At 38.1% G+C, this 24,552-nt stretch overlaps 1 protein-coding gene across 1 annotated transcript in view; it reads right to left on the minus strand.

The window, feature by feature from the left end:
• The window catches only part of LOC102848396 (ATP-binding cassette sub-family A member 13-like), a 619,024-nt gene that overhangs the window by 566,355 nt on the left and 28,117 nt on the right, over positions 1 to 24,552 (minus strand). Inside the window, exons 3-5 of the mRNA XM_006902979.1 lie at positions 9,815 to 9,929; positions 8,420 to 8,749; positions 5,560 to 5,629 (exon numbers count right to left, since the gene is read on the minus strand). Coding sequence (XP_006903041.1) covers positions 5,560 to 5,629; positions 8,420 to 8,749; positions 9,815 to 9,929 — 515 coding nt within the window. The remainder of the gene's footprint in view (positions 1 to 5,559; positions 5,630 to 8,419; positions 8,750 to 9,814; positions 9,930 to 24,552) is intronic.

The raw sequence follows: 24,552 nt of genomic DNA on the forward strand, positions 1-24,552 counted from the left end.
TCCGAATCACTGGCAATAAAAGAAATGCAAATAAAAATCAAAATGAGATAACATCACACTCTAGTAACTGTGGAAAAGTTTAACAGGACAGCAAGTAATAAATGTTGGAGAGGATCTGGCAAGAAAGGAACTCTTCTACGATGTTGGGGGTGACTATAAAATGGTACAACCATTCTGGAAGGCAGTTTGGAGCTTCCTCAAAAAGCTGAACATAGAAATTTCATATGATTCATCTTTTCCACTGCTTGCAATATACCCTGAGGAAAAGACAATGAGGCACAAACAGAGACTTGTACGGCAATGTGCATATGGTTGTTGTTGTTATGTGCCGTCAAGTTGTTTGCGACTCATAGCGACCCTATGCACAATAGCCCTAAACCCTGCTGTATCTTGCACCAACCGCACTGCCTCTGAGACACCCATCCCAATTACCCCAGTCACTGAATCAATCCATCTCATAGAGGGTCTTCCCCTCCTGCCGTGTCCCTCCACCCTCCCAAGCATGATGTCCCTCTCCAAGGACCCGTCCCTCCTGGCAACATGTCCAAAGTATGTCAGACGAAGCCCCAGAATCCTTGCCTCCAAGGAGCAGCTTGGTTTAATCCTCTCCAAGATGAATCTGTTTATTTTCCTGGCAGTCCAGGGTACATTCAGTACCCTTCTCCAGCACCACAGCTCAAAAGCATCCACTCTCCTTCTGTCCTCCGTAGTCATTGTCCAACTCTCTGATGCATAACAAGCGATTGCAAAGACCATGGCCTGTATCAGGCGCACCTTAGTCTCCAGAGAGACACCGTTGCTCCTGAGTACTTTAGAGAGGTCCCTAACAGCAGACTTTCCCATCGCGATACGCTTTTTGATTTCCTGACTGCTGGTGCCAAGAGTGTTGACTGTGGAGCCGAGCAAACTAAAGCTGTGAACAATCTCAATCTCTTCGCCATCCGTCCTGACGCTGCCAATTGGTCCAGTGGTGAGAATCTTTGTCTTCTTGACATTGAGCCTCAGTCCATACTGAAGGTTGCAATCCCTGACCCTTCGCAGCAAGTACATAAGGTCCTCCTCAGTTTCAGCAAGCAGGGTTGTGTCATCTGCATAACGCAGATTGTTACTAGATCTTCCACCAATCCTGATGCATAGCAGCATTATTTACCATCACATGAAAATGGAAAGAACTCAGATGTCCAACTGCAATCTAATGAGTTGAGAAATTTTGGTACATTCACACAATGGAATACTATGCAGCATGCAGAAGCAATGATTTTGTAAATTATTATCTAACTTGCGAGGGAATGGAGAGCATTATGCTGAGTGAACTAATTCAGTTCCACAAGGACATATTGTACCATGATTGCAGAATAAGTATAAAGATTCAAGGGAGGATGGTGAAAAAGGAGGGATGAGGATTTGTGGGGTATGGGGAGGGTTAATCATGGGATTGTACAATTTTATGGGTGGGGGTTGAGGGGAATTGGAAGACTCTCATTCAAAAAGAATGTATTAAAATTTTGTAAATAAACTAGTTTAAAAAGAAAAATTTTTAAAAACCTTACTACACAGCTGCAATAACTAAAACAAAATCACAGAAGTGACTACAGTCCTCATCCACAATATCTAGGATTAGCTAGGGGGGCAGTAGGAGGGGAGTGCTGGCTGGGAGGTGGGAGTCAAAAGGGAAGGGGTGGAAGTGGATGTTGGTGAGGCAGGGTGGAGAGGTACAAAACCAAATCATAGGGGCCAAAGTTGTGGAGAAAGGACTAACACTGGATTGGTTACTTTTGTAATTGAAAACATCTTTCATTTGCTCTTCTTGGTAAAACACTTGTCTGCCAGCTATTGCTCCAAAGCTCTGAAGGAACAGCCAAAATACAAGTCCCCAGGACGTGATAGAATATTAATTGACGTATTTCAGAAAACAGATGCAACCCTGAATATGCACATCAGGCTGCTCCAAGCTGACTTGAAGAGAACCATATTTATTCCAATTAAAAAAAAAAAAAAGATGATCCAACAGAGGGTGGAAATTATTAAACAACACTATTACGTTAAACACAAGCAAATTCTTGGTGAAGATCATCCAAAATTATAGGAACAGTACATTGACAGAAGATTACCAGAAATAAAAGCTGGGTTTAGACATGGCCATGCCACTACAATATCATCACAAATGTCATATGGATCATGGTTGAAAACAGAGTACCAGAAGAATGTTTATTTGTGTTTCATTGATGAAGCAAAGACATTTGACTTAGTGAATCACTACAAATTGTGGCTAAATTTGAGAAGAATGAGAATCCCAGAGCTCTTAATTGTACTCATGCAAAATCCATATTTGGACCAGGAGGTAGTCATCAAAACAGAGCAAGGAAGCACTGCATGGTTAAAAATCAGGAAAGAAGTATGGTAGGGATGCATTCAGTCTCCAGACCTTTTCAATCTATATGTGAAACAGATCATTCAAGAGGTTGACTTTGTGAGGAGGAGTGTGGTATCAAGATTGGAGGAAGACTCATCAACAACTTGTATTATGATAACGATAAAACCTTGCTTGCCAAACTGAAGAGGACTTGAAGTATTTGATGCAGAAGGCCAAGGAGTATATTCTTCAATATGGATTGCTTAACATGAAGAAGACAAAGATTCTCACCATTGTGAAAAATAGCAGCACCATGATAGATGTAGAAGATATTGCGGTTGTTAACAATTCCAGCTTTCTTTACTCCACAATCAACTTTCTTGGCACCAGCAGTCAGGAAATCAAGACAAATTGCATTGGGAAAATCTTCTGTCAGGGACCTGTCCAGAGTACTGAGAAGCAACAATGTCAGTCTAGAGACTAACAGGTTCACCTGTTCCAGACCATGGTCTTCACAATCACTTGCTATGCATCAGACAATGACTAAGGTTGACAGAAGAAGAATCCATGTCTTTGAGTTGTGGTTCTGGAGAAGAATATTGAGCATACTATGTACTGCCTAAAAATAAAAAGTTTGTCCTAGAGAGGATGAGGCCAAGCTTCTAGAAGCAAGGATTTTGAAGCTACATCTCACATACTTTGGGCATGTGGCCAGGAGGAACCAGTCCTTGCAAAAGGACATCATACTTGGAAGGGTGGAAGGACTATGAAGGAGAGGAAGATCCTGGATGAGATGGATTGACACAGGAACTTGGGTAATGAAGGTAGGTGTATCAGAGATAGTGAGATTAGCTCAGGAGAGCAGGGGTCAGAGCTATTGTGCACCAGGTCACCCTGATTTGTGATTGACTCAGTGGCACGTAACAACAACAACAACAACAACAACAACAACAACAACAAGAAGTGGTACAATGACAGACATCTAGACCAATGGAAAACAATTGAAAATCCAGAAATCAGCCCATCTAGCTATGATCAATTGATATTTCGCAAGGAAACAAAACCAATCAAAAGGAAAATTCGTAATTCTTCAACAAATGTGTAGTCCAAATTGAATGTCTACCTGGTCTACCTGCAGAAAACTGAAACAGGATCCACATCTTACATCATAATAAAAATTAAATCAAAGTGGATCAGAGACCTAGAATTAAAACCCAAAACCAGGTGGATAATAAGAGACAAAATTGGATCAATTTTACAAGCCTTAATCTATGACACAAATAGGCTTGAAAATATAGTAAAATCAATTCAGAAGGAAGAGAGGATGAAATTGACAACTGAGACAAATAAAAATTAAGTACTATATACAGCAAACTCTTTTCCAATAGGTTGAAAAGAAAAGCCACAGATTGGGGAAAATATTTGGGCATGATATTTCAGACAATAATCCTGTAACAAAAGTTTACAGAATACTACAGGATCTCCACAACAAAAAATAATGTTAACCCAATCACAAAATGGGACACTCCACAAATAAAGATATTTGGATGCCTAACAGATACCTTAAGAAATGATCAAAATCACTGGCAATCACAGATGCAAAATATATTATTTCACCCCAGTATCAACAGCAAAGTTTTTGTGGATAGCAAGCAACAAATGTTGGAGAGCATGTAGAGCAACTGGAACTCTCATGCACTGCTGATGGGATTGTAAAATGACATTACCACTGCGGAAGGGAGTTTGTTATTTTCTTAAAAGGCTGAATGTAGAAATTCCCCATGACCCAGCTATCCCACTGGTAGGAACATACCTCAAGGCAATCAGAACTGAGACATACGTAGGAATAAGTACACCTATTTATAGCAATAGTCACAATGGCCAGAAAATTTTTTTTAAGTCCAAATGCCCATCAACAAATAAATGTTGTGGTAACTTCACATAATAGAACACTATACTACACTAAGGAACGATGATTTTGTAAAATACTATACAAGTCTAGAAGAGTACTATGATGGGTGAAATAACTGTGTCTTATAAGGACAAATACTTCATAAGAACATTATTGTGAAAATACAATGATCACGACAAAGATGTGTATAAAAATGTTCAAAGAGAAGGGGGAGAATGAAGGAGGTAACAGAAAAAGAGAAAGAGGAGAAATCACTAGCATAGCCTAAGTTAGTGGGTAGAACGCAGTGTAAAAGAATAAGAAAGATTCAATGGGGACCTGAAAATATGGTGTGATAGTACACATAGATGAATGATAATTCATTGTATAATGAATAATTGTATGAAACACAATGTACATGCATGAAACATATGTATGAATGAGTGCTTACAAAACAATAAATGTTAAAGAACATACTTAAATATATATATTATAATTTGAAAAAATAAGCAAAATAAAAACTGGAAAAAAAAATATAATGAGAAGAACATTCTAGAACTTAAAGAAAAAAAAATAAAAGATGTTACAGGAAGACCAGGCATCAGCCTGGTAGTTGATCTGGAGAGTTGGAGGATTTTATGGAGAGGGAATTAACTTTGTCTCTTGCTGTTTTAGTTTAAATTCATAAACTATATCAGTTTTTCATTCTACCATTCATACATATGTTTAATAATTTTTGTTGTTGTTTTTGTTACCGTTGGGTTGGAACTGACCCATAGGTGACCCACCAGCTCGTTTTCAGAGCAGTTAATTTCACAGGAGGAGATTGCCCATCCTTCTCCTGTGAAGCAGCTGGTGGCCTTGAACCACATGTCTTTGGGATTGTAGCACAGTTTCTTGCCCTTTGGCCACCAGAGCTCCCTTCTAGAGCATTAATATAATTAATTAATTAATTGATTGATTGATTGATTGATTGATTACAAAGTCAGATCAACTCCTTATTGGATATGGCCTTTCCCTTTATCAAACTTACCTGTTTACACTGTTTCACTTTCCTCTCCCTCCCTTTTCATGCTAGTAATCATTGACTTGGGTAGTTTTTAAGGTCCTGAGATGTCATAATTATTCTTGTTTATTCATAAAACTGGTAAAACTAGATGATGTAAAAGTGTTTACATCAGCTAACCCAAATAATAGAACTTCCATTAAAATGTTCCCAAATTGCCATAAAAAATTTCTACTTGTACCAGGATAACTAGCCTCAAGTAAAATCTATATTACTGAAAGACACTTTTAAAAGAATCCATTCTCTTACCTGCTTCCTGTCCTTCTAGGTATGTAATGAAAAAGACTCCTTGTCCAAAAGCAGTTGTTGATAGGAAACACTGCCCGGTAATTGATGATGTAGTAAAGAGAAAAACAGCACATTAGTGTTGGGTTGGGACCACAGAAAATCTACAATCCTAAATTCAAATACAGAGTCTAGCGACAGTGTCAGTTATAATAATGCCAACCCCCTGCTTCAGGCTGTGATTGAAATACCTGACCTTGAAAATTTCTACAGAAAGCCAGTCCATTATGCAAAGCATGATGACAAGCTCATACATAATGTTAAAAAAGAAATTCTTTCTCTTTACTGGAGTGCTTAAAGTATCATAAATCCAAAACACTGTATACAGAAAAGTGAAACACAAAACAGCAGAAAATGGAACCAAGTAATTTACTAGGTTTTTTTGTTATTAAATGAATGCCCTAGAGGATACTGAACACTGATCAAGCTGATGAGAAACACACACTATTCTACACTATAAAGTTTATTGAAGGAAAACATTTTAATGGAGAGTCTAATATCAGAAAAAAAAACAGAACAAAAACAAAACACAAAACAACCACCCCACCCTATTGAAAATTATCTTACATTTAAATATATAATGTACTATAGTTTATTAGGGTTCTTTTATCTTCTAGAAAGCATTTTAATACATAAAATAATAAATAAAACTTTGAGTACAAAGAGCACTTACATGTAAGAGCTAGAGTATAATTATAACAACAATTGGAATTTAGGTTAGAAATGTCAATGATCCCTTTTTTACATTATTGTAAGAACATGAGTTAATTCTTTTTCTTTTTTTTTAAATTGTTATGAAAATATCTAATTAACACAAGTACAATACTATTGGTGATTGAATACTAAAAGTGTGACATTTGTTCATTTTATAAGGTGAAAAATATCAATGGACAAAATGTTATTAAACATAACCAATTCTTTATCACGCCTACTACACACACACACACATCTAGTGTTCTTACTCTCATTGCCACTGAGTTGTAATCAACTCATAGCTAACCCTCCAGATGGTTTTTGTGAAGACATAAATTGCACAGAAGAGGATTGCCCATCTTTCTCCCATGGAGCTGATTGTAATTTGAACCTTCATAGAGGTACAGCCTTTAGGTTAATACCACAACTCTCTACAGCATCAAGGCTCCCTACAAGCATATATACACATATACATATACTTGTAGAAAGCAAAGGTTGGGGAGAGGGAAGAATAGTTTACTGATATTGGACAAAAATAATTTCATCTTCACAGAAGTAATTTATTCTAAGATCCTAAATATATAGAAGGGTTATCCTGGAAATCCCAGGATTATTATGAGCACTGCACTAGATTAAATAATTTGTCAAGGCTGTTACATGCATATTCCTAACAGCCCTTTGACACTGAGTCTCGCTGATACTTCCTCAAATTCTTTGATAATATCTCTGGTCTCAAATTACAACTGATAAGATTTAACAAATTAGCCTGACTTGCTGGAGAAGTGAAACCTTGAGCAAATGCAGGTGTTGATAGTTAGGACAGGAGTTCTATCAGACCACTTAAAGTGGACAAAAGACCTAGACTTTTCACAGAAGAAGGTATTTGGATGATCAACAGATACATAAAGATATGCTTAAAATCACTGGCAATAAGAGAGATCACAATAAAAACCACAATGAGATACCATCTCACCCCAGAAGCAGTGTCAAAGCAGGGCAGCTAGCAATGAATGTGAGAGAATGCAAAGATTTAGGAATTCTCATACACTGTTATACTGGAAAGTAGTTTGACATTTCCTCAAAAAAGTTGAATATGGATATTACATATGACTCACTGCTACTGATATACCACAAGGAAATTAGAACTGAGGCACAAACGGAGATTCGTACACCAGTGTTCATAGCACCATTATTTAAAATTACATGAACATGAAAACAACCTAAATGTCCAACCACGATCAAATAGATTAAGAAATAGTAGTAGATTCACGCACAATACTCAGGAGCAACTATTTCCAAAATTACTACGTAACTTGGGAGAGACTGGAGAGCATTATACTAAGTTTCACAAGGACAAATACGGCTTAAGACCATTATTATAAAAAATAGGATAACTAGTAAAATGTGTATGGGGGTCCAAGGAAGGAAGGAGTGGAAGCAGAGGGGTGAGGATGGGCAAGGGAGAAATCATGGGGTTGCACAATTTCATTAATGGAGTTAGGGAGTAAAGGAAATGGGGAAAATCTAGTGGGTATCTGAAAAGATGGGGGGGTTAATGATGGGTAATATGTCAACCAGATAGATTGAGACAGTGACTGTAGCAATCGGCTCAAGTGTGTCAGAGATGATGAGAATTACATAGAATAGGATAAGACTTAGATCTGTTCTTCATACGATCATTACAAATCGTACTCAGCTCTATAGCACCTAACAACTACAACACCACCTTTTGGTTGGCAGCTCACTAGGCCAGAAGAAATTAATGATATTTCAGTATTAATGTTTATTTTTAACTTGTAAAAGAGCTTGAAAATATCTTTCTTTCCATGAGTGAAATGAAGAGAACAAGAGTCATATGCTTCATATAAGAGGCTATTGATTTCCCAGAGTCGACAGCCACAGTCATGATTCTTAATGGGCTAATCTCCTTAAAAATCACTGCAATTTTAATGAACTATAACTACAAGATTTGCAACAGTGGAGAGAATAGAGAAGAGTAGATGTCAGGAAGCCTATGCAGATCTGAGTAGGAACAACAGAAAACTTGAGTTATTCAGGTTTTATATTGTTGGGTGGATGGAAGCTTTGCCATTTTGCCTCTTGGAAAACAAACAGACAACAATTTACTTACCAGAAATGTCTGAATAGCAAAACTTAGTTGCTTGTTAAGGACCAGCAATACAATGTAGGGTAGAAAGCTAATCATGTACATCAGGCTAGTACAAAGGGCAGCTGTGTTTGCTTGGTTGAAAAATGCACTCAGGAAGTAGCTCAACATAATGACTGACACAGCAAAATCCAGGAGAAAGAGAAAAATAATGAGAGCATTGCTGTGCATGAAGATTCCACTTGTTTTCAGAATAATTGCCAGGACAGCACTGCTCAGGGTCAACATGATGATGTTCTCTAGGAACCACGCCATAAAGTGGGTTGTTGGATGCACGCCCATCATCCTCAAGTACTGCCAGAAGAAGGGAAATCAAGAGTCAGCACAGTTCACTAGAAAGAGAATATCTACCCATGAAAAGATAAATCATAATTTTCACTCTCACACTGTGTTGACTCGGAAAACCATACTTGCACATCAATGTTTGTTGTAGCACTATTTATAATAGCTGAAAGGTAAAAACAATCTAATTAGTCATCAACAAGGAATTGGATAAACTATAGCACATACATATAAAGGAATAAATCTCAGTCAGTAGGAGAAATGAAGCCTTAATACATGCTACTCTATGGGTGGAATTTGGATACATTATATTCATTAAAAGAATATCATGTTTGGAAGGGTGGAGGGTCAATGCAGGAGAAGAAGATCCCATATGAGATGAATTGACACAGTAACTGGGGGAACATGTGTCAAAAGAGACTGGCTCAGGATAGGGAAGGAATCACAACTATTATGCATAAGTTTGCTATAAGTCATAGTCAACTCAATCACACATAACAGCAAAAACAAAATAAGACAAATCACCAAAGGACAAATATTGTATGACTGACTTTTGTAAAAATAGACTTTTTTTGTTTTTGTAGTGAATATCATGAACAATAGCCATGGAAGAAAGATGATCAATTTCCTCCTGTTGAGATTTACAGCCTTGGAAACTTATGATTTGACTTAATGGCAACGAGTTGAGTGGCAGTAGGAAGGGGGAAAGCTATTATTACATGTGGAATACTGTGTTTGGGCTTATAGTAATGAGATAATGGCATTGCTTATGTCTCCATTTACACAGGTTAAAAAAACCCAGATATGTCCTAGATAAAGTCAAGCCAGAGTGCTCCTTGGAGGCTAAGACATGCTTCAGATTTGTTGTTCATAGTGTCACTATGAGTTATACTCAACACCCAACAACAATATTAATGCAATTGTAATTGCTTTTAGTAGGTTGTATACCTATAAAAAGTTGCATAATAAACTTACAACAACAAACAAAAGTGTATACTTTCTGAGGCTACTTACATACAACCAAAAATTTCGTAAAATTTCTTTCTCACTTTTAAGGCAATGCTTACGGCCATTTACCTCTTCAATCTGTAGCTCTCGCTCATAAACCAGCTTTCGAACCATACTGGCCACAGACACCATCCAGGTCAACATCATTATTAGTGGAAAAAAGAAGCCAACATTGTTCAAGAATCTGTAAGAGTATTGTTTCCGTTAACATCCTGAGTAAGTAAAATTACTTCACGCATATTTATACTTATGGCAAATATTACACATACCTGTGGTTCCATAGTCCAGAATGAATTTCATTATTAAAACAAAGGCTACATGTCTCTAGTAGTTCAAATCCACCAGTGGTTTTGCCAGAGAAAGATGAACAATCTTTCTCGGATATGTTTTATATCCTCCAAAAATTAACAGAACATTGGTCACTTAGTGGTAAGGGATTTCATTGCCAACCCAAAGGTATTCAACCCAAAAGATTCCACCTAAAGGTTTGAAACACTCAGATGCACCATGAGAGAAAAATGGGAAATCTCCTTTGCAATTTCTTGCCTTTGAAAACTTGCTGAAAAGTCAACTATGTCAAGTTCTAACTTGACACTATACAACAACAAAACCAATGGAAGCCCATTACTGAGGTTTTGTTTTTTATATGCTATTTAACAATCTTCTCACAGTGATAAGATATTTTCAGAAATTACTTCTTACCGACTATTTGCACAGCTTTATAAATAGACAAATTCAATGGAAAAAGATATATGAAGGAAGTCAACTGACTAAAGTCTCTTAAATAGTCATAGTGTTTGTTAAGTGGCAACAAGGTATAGCCAACTCCTAGCTCACTCTCCAGTGGGTTTTCAGAGGCTGTAAACTTCATGGGAGGAGATTGCCCATGTTTCTCCCACAGAATACCTGACAGACTTGAATTGTGTTCTTTCATGTTGGTAGTACAGTTCCTTACCACTGGACTACCAGAGCTACTCAAATCTTCTAATCATAGCCCTACTGAAATCTTGTAAATTTGTCTAGGCAGGACCAGACAGAAGAAAGGAAACCGATAACTATAATTTCCCCTAGTAAATTGGAAATTATTTTTCTCTTTAACTCATGAAGGCAATTCATCATAAAATATCATTTCTAAAACATGGGGAAATATGGCAAATTAAAATATCATATTTTTTTAAATTCCATGTACATCTTGTTTGAACTCACTCTCAGTGGGCTTCTGTTTCTAATAAAAATTCAGAATTAGACTTATCTAGGAGTCCAGTGGCATTTATGCTTCTAAGGCCAGTGAGAAATTCTCAGTCGTTATTCTTGACCACCAAGCTGTTTTTAACAACACTGACCATTTTTTTTCTCTTCCTTTTTTTAACTTACAAAGTAACTCTTGGTTTTCCATCACCTTTTTAGCCTACTCTATTTCTCATTTATTGTTCTTTAAATGGGATGGACATCCCAGTCTATCTTGAGTTTTCTTCTCATGCCACAATTTCTAAGTTCTAAACAAAAATATTCTTTAATAATCACTGGACCAACAAAAGTTTTAAGCCATATTAATACACAAGTGGAGCAAACATTAAGAACTCTATTTAAGAGGCTCTCTGGTTGCCTAGTGGTAAGAAACTGCAAAGGCAAGTGGTTTATATCCTCCAGTTGCTCCATGAGAGAAGGCTGGACAATCTCCATACATGAAATTGACTGCCACTTAAAAACCCACTAGAGGATCTACTAAAGTTTAGTTCTGAATTGACATAACACAACAACAACAACAAAACTACGGTGTTCCTTAGAAGCAAAGAGGGGAAACTCTGCCTCACATATTTTGAGAATGTTGTTAAGAGGGGTCAGTCCTTGAGGGGCTAACCCCATTATGTTTGGAAAGATGGATCAGTGAAAGAGAATAACATCCTCAATAAGACACATTGACACAGTGACTACAACACCAAAATGATGTGCATCAGAGATTATGAAGATGGCCAAAAATAAAGCAAGGTTCAGATCCATTGTTCATAGAGTCTGTATGAGCTGTAGTCCACTCCACTGATTTGGAGCAGGGACACAAAATAGGTCCATTAAAAACAAACAAACAAAATAACAATTATGCACTATAATGCCAGGTATATAAAGATAAGTGCTAGAAAGAAAAATGAAGTAACCTACGGAGAATGAGAAAGGTGGTTAGTTAAAGCATCCGTCAATGAAATATTGGAGCAGAAAATGGAATGAAGTGAAGAAATACATCATGCTTATGTCTGAAAGAATCCTGCTACAAGCTGAAGATGATAAGTGAAAAAATCTGGACCTAAACAGCACTCTCGAGTAGCCAAGGGACTCATGTGCTAAGTAAGAGAAGGCCAGAGAGTTACCTGGAAGCATAGATCATGTAAAGATTTTGTATACTCAAGTAAATACTAGATTTAATTTAATAAAAAATAAGGGAGAGGAAGAATAAATCAGAAAGGTATTAGATTTAAGTGTGTGTTTGTATAAAACCACTAAATAATAGATAGATCATTGAATGGATATTTGGAAGCCTTAAAAAAGGTGTCAGGTTAGTGCCGAATTGCAGACAAGGACACAGTGATGAATGCAATAATGAACCCAATGATAGTGTCTTTGAAGACATAGAATGGATTAAAGAATCCCTGTAAGATTTCTCCTTAGTATTAAAGCTACAGCTTGAAAGAAGTCAGGACTGCTAGTATTGTCTTTACCATTAGAACATGATCTCTGCAAGGATAATTATCAGAGTTGTATCTCTTTTGGTTGGCAATTATCTGCCATCTACAAGAAGAAAAATATTTGTTTAAAAATGCTCAAGTGAGTAAAATAAGAAAAAGTAATTAATATTTTAATTTTTAATCCTTTTTATGTTCAATATAACTTTCATCAACTTTGTCAAACATGTTTTAAAGCTGATTTGGTTAAATTATTTATAGAAAACACAATGTCTATATTAAAGATTTTCATGGTTTGATGACTTTCTAGAGCTTGAGGGTTCGTTGTTGTTTGTTTGAATCATTTTTTATATTGTCCACATAAGACTTCATAAGTAAGAAGTCTATAAATTACTCTGTCAATTCAAATAATGCTGTTTGTTATTCCAGAGTAACAATTTACAAAACAGATAACATTTAAACTACCAGTAAAGTTAAAAACAAGAAATATTAAATTCATTTCGGAGTTTAAGAAATGTGTATTGTGGCTTTGTTCACAATAGTAAAGAGTTGGAAACAATCCAAGTGCCCATCAACAAACAAATGGATAGAGAAGCTCTGGTATATTAACACAATGGAATGCTATGCTGCACTGAAAAACAATGAACTCATGAAATATTACAGAAAATGGGTGACCCTGGAGGATATTATGCTGAGTGAAATATCTTAGTCACAAAAGGACAAATATTGCATAGTGCCACTGACATCAGGGTTAAGAGGAGACTGAGTAAGCGGGGAAAAATATTGTATACTGCATTGAAACAGATGAGGGAAAGAACTACTTAAAAGAGATATATGGTTAGGTATTACTGTCATTACAGAAGTCCAAGGTGAAGGCTACGTGGTGGAGTGTACTTGAGGGGAGGGATTATATATCAATGAAAGAATTTTACTTTTCAAAGAGAAGAGTGAATTTGGGGGGAGGGGTGGGCAGGGAGAAAATAGCAACAATGAATGAATGGAAATCCAAAGTCTCTGTAAACTTTCATTATAATTAATAAAAAAATAAAAACAGGAAAAAAGAAAAAGTGATTTATCAAAGGAAATAGAGATCATTAAAAAAATAAAATAGTTTTTAAAAAAGAAATGTGTCTTGATTTGCTCATGTAGTTCTCTTTTTAATGTAATGCTGTTTTGTTGTTGTTATGTGCCATAGAGTCATTTGTGACACAGTGACCCTACCCTAATGTACAACAGCCCCATGTACAACAGCCCTAAACCCTGCTCTATCCTGTGCCAACCTTATTGTCTCTCACACATCTAACCAATTACCCTAGTCACTGAATCAATCCATTTCATCAAGAGTCTTTCTCTCTTGCATTGTTCCTCCATTCTTCCAAGCATAATGATCCTCCCCAAGGACTTGTTCCTCCTTGCAACATGCTCAAAATATGTCATGTAAAGTTTCAGAATCCTTTCCTCCAAGGAGCAATCTGCTTTCACCCTCTCCTTGATGAATCTGTTTGTTTTCCTGGCAGTCCATGGTATATTCAATACTCATCTCCAACAGGACAGCTCAAAGGCATCAATTCTCTTTTTATCATCCCTAATCACTGTCCAGCTTTCTGACACATAGCAAGTAATTGCGAAGACTATGGTCTGGATAAAGCACACATTAGTTTCTAGACTGACATCATTGCTCATCAGTACTCTGGAGAGGTCCCTGACAGCAATTTTCCCAATGCAATTTTTCTTTTTATTTTCTCACTGCTGGTATCAAGAATGCTAACTGTGGAGCCAAGCAAACTAAAGCTGCTAATAATCTCAATCTCTTCACCATCTATCATATTGCTGCCAATTGGCCCAGTAGTGAGAATCTTTGTTTACTTGATGTTAAGTTTCAATCCATATTGAAGGCTACAGTCCTTGGTCTTCTGCAGCAAGCGCTTCAGGTCCTCCACAGTTCCAGCAAGCAGGGTTGTGTCATCTGTATAACGCAGCAGATTGTTGATGAGTCTTCCTTCAATTCTGATGCCACATTCCTCCTCATACAGTCAAGCATCCTGGATGATTTTTTCTGCATATAGATTGAAAAGGTATGAAGACGTCAGTACACATCCATGTCATACACCTTTCCTGATTTTGAACCACGCAGTATCTCCTTGCTCTGTTCTGATGACTGCCTCCTGGTCCAAATACGGTTTTCAATTAAGCACAATTGAATGTTCTGGCACTCTCATTTTTCTCAGAGTCATCCATAGTTGGTTGTGATCTACACAGTCAAATGCCTTTGCATAGTCAATGAAACACAAAAAGACATTCCTCTGATACACCCTGCTTTCAGCCAAGATCCTTCTATCATTAGCTATAATATCCCTAGTACCATGACCTCTACTGAGTCCAGACTGCACATCTGACAGTTCTCTTTGGATAATTTTCAGCAGAATCTTGCTTGCATGTGATATTAATGATATTGTTTGATGATTTCTGCACCAAATGTACCATAATTTCTTTGAAATGGGAATAAATATAGATCTCTTCCACTCAGTTATTCAGGTGGTTTTCCTCCAAATTTCTTGGCAAAACTTAGTGCATCCTGGGCAGAGTCTGTTTGTTGAAATATATCAATTGGTATGCCATCAATTACTAGAGCCTTGTTTTTTGCCAGTTCCTTCAGAGCAGTTTGAACTTCTTCCTTCATCACCACACGCTCTTGCTCATATGTTGTTCATTAAATCCTTCTGTGTAAGCCAATTCCTTTTGGTACAATGACTCTGTACACTCTTTCTATCTGCTATTAGACCTGTTGTTGTTGTTGTTGTTATGTGCCGTCGAATCGCTTGCAACTCATAGCGACCCTATGTACAGCTCTAAACTCTGCTCTGTCGTGTGCCAATCTCACTGTCGCCGACACACTCATCCCAATTGTCCCAGTCACTGAATCAATCCATCTCCCAGAGGGCCTTCTCCTACTGTGACTGCTCTCCACCCTCCCAAGCATGATGTCCCTCTCCAAGGACTGGTCCCTCCTTACAATATGACCAAAGTAGGTCAGATAAAGCCTCAGAACCCTTGCCTCCAAGGAGCAGCCCAGTTTAATCCATTCCAGGATGAGTCTGTTTGTTTTCTTAGCAGGACATGGCACTCTCAGCACTCTTCTCCAACACCAAAGCTCAAAAGCATCAATTCTCCTTCTATCTTCCCTGGTAATTGTCCAGCTCTCTGACGCATAACAAATGAATGCAAAGACCACGGTCTGTACCAGACGCACCTTAGTCTCCAGAGACACACTGTTGCTCTTGAGTACTTTAGAGAGGTCCCTAACAGCAGACTTTCCCATCGCAATATGTCTTTTCATTTCCTGGCTGCTGGTGCCAAGAATGTGGACTCAAGCAGACTAAAGCTGTGAACAATCTCAATCTCCTCACCATCCATCCTGATGCTGCCAATTGGTCCAGAGGTGAGAATCTTTGTCTTCTTGACATTGAGCTCACCTATTTGTTCTCTTTATGATCCATGGTATATTCAATAATCTTCTCCAGCACCATAACTCAAAGTCATAGATTCTTCTGTCTTCCATTATCATTGTCCATCTCTCTGATGCATATCAAGTAATTGCAAAGACCTTGGCCTGGATCAGGCACATCTGAGTTTAAACTGTCATCATTTCTTCTTAGTACTCTGGACAGGTCCCTGACAGCAGATGTTCCCATTTCAATTTGTCTTTTGATTTCCTGATTTCTGGTGCCAACAATGTTGATTATAAAATTGAGAAAATATAATAGGTAACAACCTCAATCATTTCTCCATCTATGATGGTGTTGTCACTTAGCCCGGTGGTGGGAATCTTTGTCTTCTTGAGTTGATATTCAATCCATATGCAAGACTATAATCCCTAACTTTCTGCAGCAAGTGCTTCAAATCCTGCTCAATTTCAGCAAGTGAGGTTGTGACATCTGCATATCACAGGTTGTTTATGAGTAGTTCTCTAATCCTGATGCCACACTCTTCCTTATAGCGTCCAGCCTCATGAAAGATCTGTATCTATCTCTATAGACAGGACATATAACTGACACACTCCTTTCAAGATTTTTAATTATTAATTGTTTCCTTATTCTGTTCTGAGGACTGCTTCCTCGTCCAAATATAGGTTTTTCAAGAGCACAATCAAGTGTTCTGGGATTCCCAATCCCCTTAAGATTAGCCACAATTTGTTTTGATTTACACAGTCAAATGCCTTTTTACAGTCAATGAAACACAGATAGATAGTCCTCTGATACTCTGCTTTCTGACAAGATCTACATGACATTGGCAATAATATCTCTAGTGCCATGACTTCTTCTAAATCCAGCTTGTATTCATGGTAACATTCTGTTGATGTCATTTTTGGATATGAAGATTAGTGATATTGTTCGATAATTTCCACACTCTGCCAGGTCACCTTTTTTTTGTAATGGGAATAAATATCTATCAATTTCAGTCAGTTAGCATGTAATTGTCCACCAGATTTATTTACACAAGCTTTTGAGCAGCATGTCCAGGACAGCAACTTTTTGTTAAATTATGCTAATTGGTATTCTATTAATTCCTGGAGTCTTGTTTCTTACCAAGTATTTCAGAACAACCTGAACTTCATGACCATTGCTTCTTGATCACATTTTGTCTCTTGAAATACTTCTGTGTCAGTCAATTCTTTTTGGTACAGTAACTCAGTATACTCCTCCCATCTTCTTTTAATGTTTCCTGCGTCATTTACTATTCTGCCGATAGCATCCTTAAGTATTACAACTCAAGGTTTGAATTCATTCTGTAGTTCCTTCAATTTAAGAAATACAGAGTGAGTTCAGTCCTTTTGATTTTCTGACTCCAGCTCTTTTCACATTTCATTATAATACTTTAATTTATCTTTTCAACCTGCCCTTTGAAATTTTCTGTTCAGCTCATCAGCATCCTGTTTTCTTCTCTTTGCCCCTGCATTTAACAACAATCTCAGGAACAGCTTTGAGGTCTTGAACACTAACGAAGGAAGATAGAGGAGCTGTAGGAAGATATCAAGAATATCACTCAGGTAGCCAAAGCCATGCTTCAGCTAGATTTCTTCCAGTTGATTATCTAAGTACCTGTCTTAAAAATCTCTTAATGTGACCAGGACTGCTCTCTGGCCAGGTGTGTTAGAACATGCCCCACCACCAAGAGGCCCCAGTGTCCCTCTGTCTGGAGGCCCCTGGACCCAAATCATGGAACCCTGAATTCATAGCTTAGAGGATCTGTCCCTGCTGGCTGGAATCCCTGCCTGTCACTTGGATGTGCTCGCCTGGTCATCTGAATGACCTGGCTCCACTGTCTGGGTGCCCCAGCCCCACCACCTGGAGAATGACTCACTGTCACCCCTCTGAACTCCAAGACACCAAAATCATAGGTGAAGCCATTTCCTCCCTCCTCTCAGAGCTTGAGCTGCCTTTAGACTCAGAACTTTGGACCCACCTATCTGCAGCAGTTCCCTAACAGAGAAGGCTGCTAATTCACAGGGCTTATGTCTCCTTATGTGAAGCCTGTATTCCCTTGAGAAAAAATATAAGAGGGAAACTCAGGCAAGATAGCTGCTGCACCGTCCTCTGGAGCAGTGACTTCCTGAGCCAAAGTTATCAGACCAAGGGCCTGCTAAGATCTGAAGCATGAAAAATTCTACCACATAAATGTCAAGAAACACTACCTCACAACCTACACAAACCCAAAACAAGATGACACTCCCCAAAAGTGACACAGTATCAATGGATTTCCTGAAGACAGAAAGTCTGATAAAAGTTTCTGATGCAGATTGGAAAGAACAATAATTAAGTATTTTCAATGGGTGAAAGACAAACTAAAGGAATTACAGAACTCTGAAAGCAAAAACCAACATGAACTTAATAAAACAACCCAAAAGAATGCAGATAAAACAAGTGAGAGGCTCTGAAAAAAACAAGAAATTACAATCCAGAATAAGACTATCAATGTTGCAGATGCTGTCAACATGTAGGAGGGACACATAAACAGAGTTGAATAGATGGAACACAGAACCGGTGAAATAGAAGATAAAATTGTCACCACTGATCTTCTAGAACAAAAGTGGAATCAAAAAAGAAGGAAAAAGAAGAATGTTTAAAAATAATTTGGGACACCATGAAGAGAAATAGCATGTGCATAATCAGAATCTCTGAACAGGAAAGGGCAAGTTAGGCACTGAGAGAGTTGTGCAAGAATTACTAGAAGAAAACTTTGCAGGAATAATTAAGAATGAGAGAATATATATTCAAGAAGTTGAGCCAACAATATATAGAATAGATCCCAAAAGAAAAACAACAAACATCATAGTCAAATTTTCCAGAGCCAAAGATAAGGAGAGAATTCTGAAAACAGCAAGGCAGAAATAAAGAGTAAGCTATAAAGGAGAACAAATAAGGTTATGTGCCAATTTCTCAACAAAAAACCATTAGAGCAAGAAGACTGTGGAAGGACATATATTGAACATTCAAATAATACAATTGTCAACCAAGATTGCTGCACCCAACAAAAAAGTCCGTCAAATATGAAGGAAAGATCAAGACAGTCTCAGAAAAGCAGAAAATAAGGGTGTTTGTAGTAATAAGACCAGCATTGCAGGAAACACTGAGAGAAGCCCATCTTATAGAGATGCCAAAAAAAAATTAGGATGGATCAAAGTAACAAGCAACAATAGCAAAAAGAACTCAACAAAGTAACAGCAATAAAACCTAGCCTCTGAATAATTACACTGAATGTGAATGGTTTAATGTATCACTGAAGAGAAAAAGAGTAACAGAGTAGATAATTAAAAAAAAATAATCAATATGTTGTCTACAAGAGACACACCTGAAAAGTAAGGATAGACTAAAAATAAAAGGATGGGAGAAATATTCTAAGCAAATGGCAACCAGAAAAAAGCAGAAGTAGCAATATAAATTTCTGATAAAATAAATTTCAGTGCAAAAACCATCACAAAGGTCAATGAAGGTCACTTAATGCTTAAAAGATAAAAAGAACCAGACGTTATAACCATAATAGATAGCTATGCACCAAAAAATAGAGCTGCAAAATATACAAAGTAAACAAAAAACCAAGACCATTTTAGTAGTAGGAGACTTCAATACACCATTCTTAAGAAAAGATTGAACTATCAGAAAGAAACTCAACAAAGATGCTGAAGAATTAAACCATACAATAAACCAACTTGATCTCATAGATATCTGTAGGCTAATGCATCCCAAGAAAGTTCAGTATACCTTCTCCTCCAATAGGCATGGAATATTCTCCAGAATAGATCACATTTTAGGTCACAAGGCAAGCATCAATAAATGAAAAAACACAGATAATATGAAGCAATGCTACAAAATTAGAAATTAATAACAAGAGGATAAAGGGGTAAAAAACAAACAACAACAAAAAACCCCCTATGCATTTGGAAGATGAACAACACTTTGCAATGAAACAAAACTTTCTGAAAAACAGCCAAATCAGCAATTATAGGTCAATTTATATAAATAAGCAAACATTAAAAGGCAAGAAAAAAATTATAATTGACTCTCTAATGCAACATCTCCAACAAATTAAACAAGAATAGCAAGAAAACCTGACACCTTCTAAAAAATTGAAATTATAAAAATTAGGCCAGAAATAAAACAGAAAGCAGAAAAACAATTGACATCATCAACAAAACCACAAGTTGGTTCTTTGAAATAGACAATAAAATTGACAAACCACTAGAAAAACTAAAAAAACGGGGGCGGGGGGGGTAAAGAAAAAACACAAATGCTTCAAATAAGAGATGAATTGGGAGAATTTCATAACAGAACTAACTAAGATTAAAAGGTTAACAATGGAAAAACTATACTCAAACAAATATTAAAACCTAGAGGAAATTGTTTTCTTTGCAGTTGTTACAAAGTGATCTCCTCCAGTCAGTTGGTCAGGTGGTAGTCCTCCAGATTATAAGGCACAACTTGGTGAGCACATTTAGGGTAGCATCTATTTGTTGAAGTGTGTCAACTGGTATACTGCCAATTCCTAGTGCCTTGTTTTTGGCCAGTTCTTTCAGAGCAGCTTTAACTTCTTCCTTCATCACCACAGGATCATGCTCATAAGTTGTTTCATGAAATTCTTCAGTGTCCACCAATTTTTTTGGTATAATGACTCTGTAAACTCTTTCCATTTTCTTTTAATACTTCCTAGATCATTTACTATTCTGCCTAAAACATCCTTCAGTATTGCAACTCAAGGCTTAAATTTGTTCTTCAGTTCCTTGAGCTTAGGAAATGCTTAGTGAGTTTGGACCCTTTATTTTCTGATTTCAGTTCTTTGTCCATTTCATTCTAAGTTAATATCACATGCATGCAAGATTCTGCTGAAAATTATTCAAAAATCCCTAGAATTGCACATCAACAAAGAACTACCAAAAGTGCAGTCTAGGTTAAGAAGAGGCCATGTAGCTAATGTTAGATAGATCTTGGCTGAAAGCAGGGAGTACCAGAGAAATGTCTCTCTATGTTTCATTGACTATGCAAAGGTGATTGAATGTGTCGATCACAACAAAAGGTAACTAACACTGAGAGGTATGGGAATCTCAGAATACTTGATACTACTAATACAAAACCTATACTTGGACCAGGAGGCAGTCGTCAGAACAGAGCAAGTAAACACTGCATGGTTCAAAATTGGGAAGGGTGTATGCCAGGGATGTGTCCTGTCTCCATACCTTTTCAATCGATACGCAGAATAGATTATCTGGGAGGCTGTGCTATATGTGGAGAAATGTCGTATCAGGAATGGTGGAAGACTCATCAACAATCTAATTTGTGCTGACAACACAACCCTGCTTGCTGAAACTGAGGAGGACCTGAAACGCTTGCTGCAGAGGGTCAAGGACTGCAGCCTTCAATGTGGATTGAGGCTCAAGACAGCATCAGGATGGATGGTGAAAAGATTGAGATTGTTCACAGCTTTAGTTTGCTTGGCTTCACAATCAACACTCCTGAAAACAACAGCCAGGAAATAAAAAGATGTATTGAGATGAAAAAGTTGGCTGTTTAGATACTTCTCCAAAGTGCTGAAAGGTAAAGATGTCACTCTGGAGACTAAGGTGTGCCTAATACAGTCCATGGTCTTTGCAATCAATTGCTATTTATCAAAGTGCTGGATAATGACTAAGAATGTTAGAAGGAGAATTAATGCCTTTGAGCTGTGATGTTGGAGAAGATTCTTGAATATGCAATGGACTGTTAAGAAAACGAACAGGTTCATCCGGTTGTTGTTGTTGTCATCATGTGCTGAAGAGTCGCTTGCAACTCATAGCTACCCCATGTACAACAGCCCTAAATCCTGCTCTACCCTGTGCCAGTCACACTGCCTCTGAAACACCCATTCTGATTACACCAGTCACTGATTAATCTACCTCATAGAAGATTCGTTCCCTTCTGTTCTGTCCCTCCATCCTCCCAAGCATGACATCCCTCTCCAAGGACCAGTCCCTCCTTACAACATGTCCAAAGTATGTCAGACAAAGCACCAGAATCCTTGCCTCCAAAGAGCAGCCTGGCTTAACCCTCTCCAGGATGAATCTGTTTGTTTTCTTGGCAGTCCAGGGTACATTCAATACTCTTCTCCAGCACCACAGCTCAAAGGCATCAATTCTCCTTCTATCCTCCCTAGTTATTGTCCAACTCTCTGATAACAAGTGATAGCAAATACAATGGCCTGTATCAGACTCACCTTAGTCTCCAGAGAAACACTGTTGCCTTCAGTACTTTAGAGAGGTCCCTAACAGCAGACTTTCCCATCGCAATATGTTTTTTCACTTCCTGGCTACTGGTGCCAAGAGTTTTGACTGTAGAGCCAAGTAGACTAAAGTTATGAACAATGTCAGGCTCTTCATCATCCATCCTGATGCTGCCAATTGGTCCAGTGGTGAGAATCTTTGTCTTCTTGATATGGAGCCTCAATCCATACTGAAGGCTGCAGTCCTTGACCTTCTGCAGCAAGCACTTCAAGTTCTCCTCTGTTTCATCCTAGAAAGGGTTAAATCAGGCTGCTCCTTGGAGGCAAGGATTCTGAAGTTTGTATGACATATTTTGGACATGTTGCAAGGAGGGACCACTCCTTGGAGAGGAACATCATGTTTGGGAGGGTGGAGGGACAGCAAAGGAGAGCAAGACCCTCTATGGCATGAATTTATTTAGTGACCAGGTAGTTGGGGTAGGGGTGTCAATGAGACAATGAGATTGGCATAGGATTGAGCAAGGGTTAGGGCTGTTGTACATAGGGTCGCAATGAGTCACAGGCAACTCAGTGATACATAACAACAACAAAAGGAAATGGACAGCACTTAGAAATCCACAACCTACCCAAACTGACACAACCCAAAACTGAACACTTGAACAGACCCTTTGCAAAAGAAGAAACTGAAAAGGTAATAAAAGAACTTCCAGTCAAAAAAGGCCTTGCACCAAATGGTTTTACAAATGAGATTTATCAAACATTCAGAGAACTGTCACCAATTCTACATAAAGTATTTCAGAAAATAGAAAAAGATGGAATTCTCCCAGACTCATTCTATAAAGCAAACATATCCTTAATTCCAAAATAATGTAAATATACAACCAAAATAGAAAACTATAGGTCAATATATCTTATGAACATGGATAGAAAAATCATGAATAAGGTTTCTGCATGTCCATCACCTGTATCTCTGTGCATATTGTGCGTCTTCGCTTCCTGTCAATTAAGTAGGTACATGACTCAAATTTTTTTGTGTGTGTCTTGAACTGGTCTCCTGCCTGGAGCACTAGACAGTGACATGACTGTCTGGCAGTTCCCTATCCCCTTTGACTGGAGGCACCCAACCATGCCCCCAGGACTGATGAACACATCTGAAGAACATTATCTGACTATGGGGACACTCTCACACACGCTGTCTGGAAATCAGTACAGGCCTTTTCTGGGAATTCCGGGCCTTGCTGTCTGGAAGTACTGCCAGTGCCACCCAAAAACCCCACCTCAATGTATGGAGGTCCCAACTCCAATGTCTGGAAGTCCTGATAACAATGCCGCAAGGTCCTGGACCTAACATCTAGAGGACATGGCACCACAGCTTGAATTCTCCAAACCAAATGCCTGGAGGACAACCTGCTTTCACCACTCTCAACTGCACAAGAGACATCAGTAACACAGGTGAACTCAATTCATTTCCTCTCCCCTCCAAAAGTGTGAGCTTCCTTTAGCACAGAGCACCTAAGGCTGGCCTAGCTGCCGCAGTAGTCTAACAGAGAAGGCTGCTAATACTCAGGCACTTCCTCTCCCAAATTTAAGCAAATCTTCCCTTGAGTCAAAAGTTCAGAGAGAAACCCAGGCAGGCTAGGTGTTCCACAATTCTCTGGAGCAGTGATGTCAGACCAAGACCTTGCTATTACCTCACTAGCATAGACCAGACGAGTTGTGGGAGAATATCAAGGGTATCATACAGGAAGAGTGCAAATGGTCATTGCAAAGACAGAATAGGAAGAGAAGACCAAAATGGATGTCAGAAGAGACTGAAAATTGCACTGGAGTGTAGAGAAGCCAAAGCACAAGGAAGAATTCAAGATACAAAAGAGTTGAACAGAAGATGTCCAAAGGCAGTGCGGGATGACAGAGTAAAATATTACAATGAAATGTGTAAGGAGTTGGAGTCAGAAAATCAAAAGGGCCGAATTTGCTCAGCATTTCTTAAGCGCAAGGAAATGAAGAACAAATTCAAACCTCGAGTTGCTATAATCAAGGATGCTTTCAGCAGAATATTAAATGATCCAGGAAGTATTAAAAGAAGATGGAAAGATGCTGAGTCACTGTATCGAAAGGAATTGGCAGACACAAAAGATTTTCATGAAACAACATATGAGCAAGAGCCTATGGTGATGAAAGAAGAAGTTCAGGCTCCTTTGAAGGAAATGGCAAAAATAGGGCCCCAGGAATAAATGGTATACCAATTGAAGTATTTCAGCTAACAGATGCTGCCCTGGACGTGCTCACCAAGTTATGCCAAGAAATCTGGAGAACAACCACTTGGCCAACTGACTGGAAGAGATTAATATTTGTTCCTATCCCAAAGAAAGGTGACTCAACAGA

The sequence above is a fragment of the Elephantulus edwardii genome, unplaced genomic scaffold, assembly GCF_000299155.1.
Source record: "Elephantulus edwardii isolate Elephantulus edwardi_28Jun2011 unplaced genomic scaffold, EleEdw1.0 scaffold00482, whole genome shotgun sequence".
Classification (NCBI taxonomy): domain Eukaryota; kingdom Metazoa; phylum Chordata; class Mammalia; order Macroscelidea; family Macroscelididae; genus Elephantulus; species Elephantulus edwardii.